Source organism: Trifolium pratense, linkage group LG3, assembly GCF_020283565.1.
Source record: "Trifolium pratense cultivar HEN17-A07 linkage group LG3, ARS_RC_1.1, whole genome shotgun sequence".
Lineage (NCBI taxonomy): Eukaryota > Viridiplantae > Streptophyta > Magnoliopsida > Fabales > Fabaceae > Trifolium > Trifolium pratense.
In genome coordinates, this window is record NC_060061.1 from 43,820,947 (window position 1) to 43,827,387 (window position 6,441).

The 6,441-nt window shown below is 32.9% G+C and overlaps 1 protein-coding gene across 1 annotated transcript; it reads left to right on the forward strand.

Annotated features, from left to right (window-relative positions):
• Positions 1-729: 729 nt before the first annotated feature.
• Positions 730-4,039, forward strand: LOC123914474 (scarecrow-like protein 21). The gene is made up of 2 exons (XM_045965643.1): positions 730-950; positions 1,932-4,039. Exon 2 carries the CDS (start codon positions 2,129-2,131, stop codon positions 3,773-3,775), a length of 1,647 nt encoding a protein of 548 aa, XP_045821599.1. The 5' UTR covers positions 730-950; positions 1,932-2,128; the 3' UTR covers positions 3,776-4,039.
• Positions 4,040-6,441: the final 2,402 nt, after the last annotated feature.

The window sequence follows — 6,441 nt, forward strand, 5'->3', positions numbered from 1 at the left end:
CTCAGCTATTTGACTAAAATAATATTACGTGAACTTTTTGATATTGTCTCTAAAGTCTTGGAGTCAAACATCATAATTCTTATTAAAATTTTCAATTTTAGTTTCGCTGTTTTCAATTTTAAAAATTAGTTTAATACTAGTATATTGAAATCTGGCCTGAACTTTTATAAAAAAAGTAAAATTGAAAATAAAAAACAAAATATCAAGAAGAAATAAAATTTAAGAGATTTTTTTTTTATTTACAATAGAGTTAATGAAAATCGAATCTAAAATTTTAAGCATCTTACTCAAAATTCATATCATTAGAACAAATTTTGTGTCTTAGTTTGAAAGAAATTTTTAAATCAACTAAAAATAAAATTGAAATATTTAATGGGTAAATACGGTCAATTTATAAAAGGGTAGATTAGAAAAAATCAAAAACAATATATTTAACCATGTTATATACTAGTCACCATTTATTTCAACATTTTTCTATTTATTTATTTTTCAAACATTTTTCTACTTATATTGAAGATTTATTATTTTTTATTTTTCTATAAATAGAAGAAAGAAAATAATTGTACGAATCGTACCAATATATACTCCTTGTCTTAAAAAAGTGTGTTAATTACTAAGATTTTGGTAAAAATAAAAAGGATAATTAATTTATTTATTTCACAAAAGAAGAGAGAGACTTTCCTTGTTGGCGTCCGTATAAAAACAGCATAAACGCACTTCAGACACTTCATTCATTCATTCATAGATAGTCATAGTGGACCAAACCAAACCAAACCAAAACAACAACCAACAACCTTTGTGATTTACCATCTGTTCCTCCTCCTCCTAACTTTTAATATCAAACCTCACAAACCATAACCTCCTTATCTTAACAAATTTCAGTTTCAGCTTCAATTCAACTTGGTCAAGCTTGTGTATAAGCTGGTTTCAGATCAGATTTTCTTTTTGAGGTGAGAGAGACTCATAAATTTTTTAACTTTTTCACTTTCCTTATTTATATGAAGCTGTTGTTAAAGTGGAAGTGATTTTTATTATAAGTGTTTTGTGTTAAAAAATATTAGAAAAATAAAAATATATTTTTTTATCCATTTTGGTTTGGTTTTGATGAGTTTGTGAAAATGGGTTTATGTTAAAATTGATAGTAAATGGGAAGTAATTTTGTTACCAAGTGTTTTTGTTTCTTGCCATGATGATGATTGATGAATATGCATCTTGTTTGAATTATCAGAAAAAATAAAAATATGATTTTTATCCTTTTGGGTTTAATTTTGATGATTTTGTGAAAATGGGTTTGTGCTAAAATGGATAATAAATATTGTTTTTAAAGGTTGGGAGATGATTTTCACCCTTTTCTGTTTTTTATCTTTAATGAGTTTTTGTTTACTAGATTTGCTTTTCAATTTTTTGGGGGTTAGGGTTGGGGAAATCCCTATGATGGGTTTTTGAAAATTTCAGTTTTTTATGTTAATTGAGTTAAAGATATGATTGTGTGATATATGAACAGTTAATATTGAAAATTGTAACTTTAGAGGGGTTGGTGTACTGTTTAATTGGAATAGCATGTAACGTTATCATTAAAAACCAACTTTTTAGGTTCTGATTAATTTTAAAAGCTTAAATAAACACAATTAAACCACTAGAAATGATTCTTGTAGTTAAAAAAGGTGATTTTTCTCTCAAATAGTTTGTGACAAGTAGGCTCATAATTCTGTGCTTAAGAAGCATATTCTTCTGGTATTAGAATACATGTTTGATAGATATTACCTAATTTTTCAATTCTTGTTATTATCTAACTTTTCTTTGATTAATATTACCTTCTACTTCATCAATATTAGTAGACTGCATCTTTGTTTTCGTTGTTTACGGTTCTAGTAATCATTATCTTGTTAGATATTGTATTTATCTAACTGTTTATTTCTTTCCTTATGCAGAAATAATAGCTCATATTTTCGGTACACTGCTGCTATTGCCGCAGAAAATTGAAGACAAGTGTGGATAATGATTACCGAGCTTAGAAAGTAAAAGTTACCGACATATCTTGTTCTGAAAAAGAAGGCTATTGGAAAATTTCTGAGGTGTTTGTGCCAGAAAGTTGATTGGTAGTGCTCGAGAAACTTATTATTTATCAATGCAAACATCACAGAAACATGAAATTTCTTATGGTTCTGGCAGGTTCTACGTTGAACCTGTGCAGAATCTGGACTCATATGGCTTACCTTCGAGTGAGAATTTAGAAAATTATTCTTCCTCTGATAACAGCAGCCAAACATTCTATCCTTCTCATCAAATTCTAGAACCATATGGCACCTTTGAATCTGCTTCAACAAGCAACAACAGTTTCCCTTACCAAAATTCTCCGTCTACTCTCAGCTTCTCACCTAACAATAGTCCGGTGTCACAGCTAGAGTCAAATTCATACGTGTTGAGACCACAACATTCTCTTGAATTTGTTAATGGTTCTCCTGAGGATGATGACTCTTACTTGAGACACGACCTTGATGACTTGAGGCATAAGATGCTAGAGCTGGAATCTGTTATGCTCGGACCTAACGCAGACATGCTAGATACATACGATGCTGAAGTTAAACAAGAATCTGCTTCGTTCTTATTAGAGTCAGAGAAGTGGAAGAAAAACATGGAGATGGTATCTAAAGGAGATCTGAAAGAGATGCTTTATACTTGTGCAAAAGCCGTAGATGAGAATGATATTGAGACAATTGAATGGATGGTTACCGAGTTACGCAAAATAGTATCGATTATGGGCAATCCGGTTGAACGATTGGGAGCATACATGTTGGAGGCTCTTGTTTCAAAGATGGCTTCTTCAGGAAGCACAATCTACAAATCGTTAAAATGTAGTGAACCTACTGGTAATGAACTACTCTCTTACATGCATGTACTTTATGAAATATGTCCATACTTTAAGTTCGGGTATATGTCGGCAAATGGAGCAATTGCTGAAGCTATGAAGGAGGAACGTGAAGTACACATAATTGATTTTCAAATTACTCAAGGAACTCAGTGGGTGAGTCTGATCCAGGCTCTTGCTCGCAGGCCTGGAGGACCCCCAAAGATCAGAATAACAGGCGTTGACGACTCGTATTCAGCTTATGCGCGCGGAGGAGGGGTTGATATAGTGGGGGGAAGGTTATCAACGCTTGCACAGTCATGTCATGTACCCTTTGAGTTCAATGCTGTTAGAGTTCCTGCTTCTGAGGTGCAACTCGGAGACTTTGAACTTCGACATGGTGAAGCTGTGGCGGTGAATTTTGCGCTTATGCTACACCATGTGCCAGATGAAAGTGTCAACATTCATAATCATCGTGACCGGTTGTTGCGATTGGCTAAGCACATATCTCCCAAGGTGGTGACTCTAGTTGAGCAAGAATTCAATACCAATAACGCTCCATTCTTGGAGCGTTTTGTCGAGACAATGAACTACAACTCAGCTGTTTATGAATCGATTGATCTTGTTCTTCCAAGGGATCACAAAGAGAGGATTAATGTCGAACAGCACTGTTTGGCTCGAGAAGTCGTCAACTTGGTAGCCTGTGAAGGGGAAGAAAGAGTGGAACGTCACGAGCCTATGAGTAAGTGGAGAATGCGTTTCGCAAAGGCTGGATTTACGCCTTATCCATTGAGCTCCTTCATCAATTCTTCAATCAAGGATCTTCTGGATAGCTACCGTGGACATTACACTCTAGAAGAGAGAGATGGTGCACTATATCTTGGTTGGAAGAATCAAGTTCTTGTTGCTTCTTGTGCTTGGAGATGAAAAATCCATTGACAGTTCATTTTTGTTACCGCAGGTTTTTATGTTAGGCTATGTGTCATCCTCCTATATATAGATTTACTCTTCTTATTATAGTCAAATAACTGTTTTGTAAAAGAGTATCTTAAAACTTTTATGTCACAAATACTAGTAACAGCACTAAGGATTATATATGTAAAATCTGTCTATCCAATGTGTTTTATAGAACATATTTTCCTTACCTTAGATTAAAAAACAATGAAGTAGAGAAGTGAGTATTTACCAAAATTTTATTTGCTAAGCTAGACTGCATTTCTCCCAACTTTGTTGTGACAGATCCCTTTGTAATCACCATCAGCACTGCAGCTCTAGCAATTATCATGCAGTTCATAACAGCTCATCACTTTCTTTTTTTTTCCTGTTCTTGTTTTGTGCCAAAATTTTGCAATTACCGAATTCCTAATCTTAAAATTGAGTTTTTGGCCTAACTCAACCCTACAAAACCGGCTTGTAAGGTGAGGATTGCCTCTATTTTATTAACACATGTGCATCACAACCAATGTGAAACTTCTTAACATGCTCAAATAGTAAAATTTGGTGATTCAGTTACAATTTTTTTTAGTTCAGAAACCTAGTTAAAACTCCTGAAATAGTTCATAAACCACCTTGAGAGTAATTAAAATTAGTGGCACTAGTTAAAATGGAAAAAAAAACAGTTGTAATTGAAAAAAAAAAGTATAGTTTACATTTTTAAGAGGTTGAATTTAAGATAATTTTACTATATTTGTTTTTTAACTCGTTAACTACCTCATTGTCTTATGATTCCCAAGTCACACTTTATCATGAAGTATAGTATACTCCTGAAGTATAGTATACTCCATCCAGCCACAATTATAATATATATTATATATATATTAATTATTCAGTGGTGAAGAAAGGGAAGTGAAAATGAAACACGAAAATTGATAAATGAATTTGGACTACCTTAGTCCAAATTCATTCATCGATTTTCATGATTTCTTTTCTCTTCCTTTTCTTTCCACCCAACCAATAATGTGTCTGGAGGGAGTATATGTTCCGTAAATGGAAAAATCCTATTGATGGATTCATGGAATCTTATCTTATACTCCAGGCCCTACTTAATTTATGTCTAATCCACATAACTTAGTTTATTTCATTAAATTCTATCTAACCAATGATGAGAAACAGTATGTTAAAAACTGTGTTGAGTGTTGCTATTACTGTACATTTATATGTGAATCCTTTTCCACATCCATTATTAGTCAACAACACAGCTGTTGGAAATCATACATTTCTATACGTTTCATCATCCTATTCATTACTACTACCATGTGATAAATCATAAATGCCTTGAACATGTGTTGCACAAATTGGTACAATTATGTCATGTGGTGATTGTGTTTATTGCTTTTTTTAACCAACTCTCATAAGGGAAATTCAGTACAACCAGTACTAGTAAAAGTTTAGATTATTAAATAATTGATAAATTTAGCAGTGTCAGTGAACACTGAACACAGCTTATTTGGCAAAATTGTGTTGAAACAAGTACTAAAAGCAACCAGCTTATAACTTACTACTACTCAAGTTCTCTCATCTCCTAAGTTCTAACCTTAGCCGTCACCTTTTTTCTTCTTCTTAGTTTATCAAAGAGGGGTGATTTCAGGTCAAATCTTGACCTAAAATCACCCCTCCAAATTGTTTTTTCTTTCTCGTTATTAAATAAGTGTGATTTTTCACATATTTGTTTGGTTTTGTGTTATTTGTTATCCCGTCCTTGTGCGGTGTATTCTGTTGTGCCGTCTCTGTGCGGTGTATTTTGTTTTCCCGTCTTTGTGCGGTGTTCATTTGTTTCAGGTTGAAGAATTAGATCTGATCAAGTACAAATCTATCCAATGTCGACTTTTGTGTTATCAACGCTGCAGATCTGGGGGCATGGACATTCCAGACACTTCAATATAGTCATATATATAGGCTTATGTAATTTGCCGTTTTATGCTATTAACATGGATGTTGTGAGTTTGTTTGCAGATTCATCCTTTTTGTTTTTAGCAAATTTGAATTTGTATTACATCGATGTACTCTATCAGTTTGAATGAATGAATATCCTTTATTTTTAGTCAAAAAAAAAAGTACTAAAAGCAACCACTCACTCACTCATATCATGTTTCCATTTTTTGAAACAAGTACTTTTGAAACAAGATCTTCACATAATCACTCACATGTGCCTCACTTGGTTGGTTCATTGTTCTACTATTTATGAGCTGTTATTATTGAAACAGAAGCTTCATTCAATCAGTGTTGCATTTATTTACAACTTAAAAGATAATCAAATGATTCATAAAATGGCAATAACTGTTGCTTTAAATCAGTCACAATAACAGTTGCATCATTATCCTTTATATTGTCAAAAAAAAAAAACACACTGATGCAGCCTCGATCGCAGTCACGCTGCCATGAGACAACATCAAAAACTATGATAACATGACCTTGATTGCCATTGCAGACTTTTTAAAAAACCCAGATTACAACTATGGTAAAAAAACAAAAAATACAAAATGAAGTACCATAGCAAACTTGAATAAACACTCAGTTATAGCATCTGAGTTTAACCGGAAATGGATTCTCTCAATTTGAAGTGCTCCTCAGGTAATTACAAAAACAAAAGTTCA

Coding starts and splice junctions, on each gene's coding strand:
- LOC123914474 (XM_045965643.1), top strand. CDS start 2,129: ATGCAAACATCACAGAAACATGAAATTTCTTATGGTTCTGGCAGGTTC.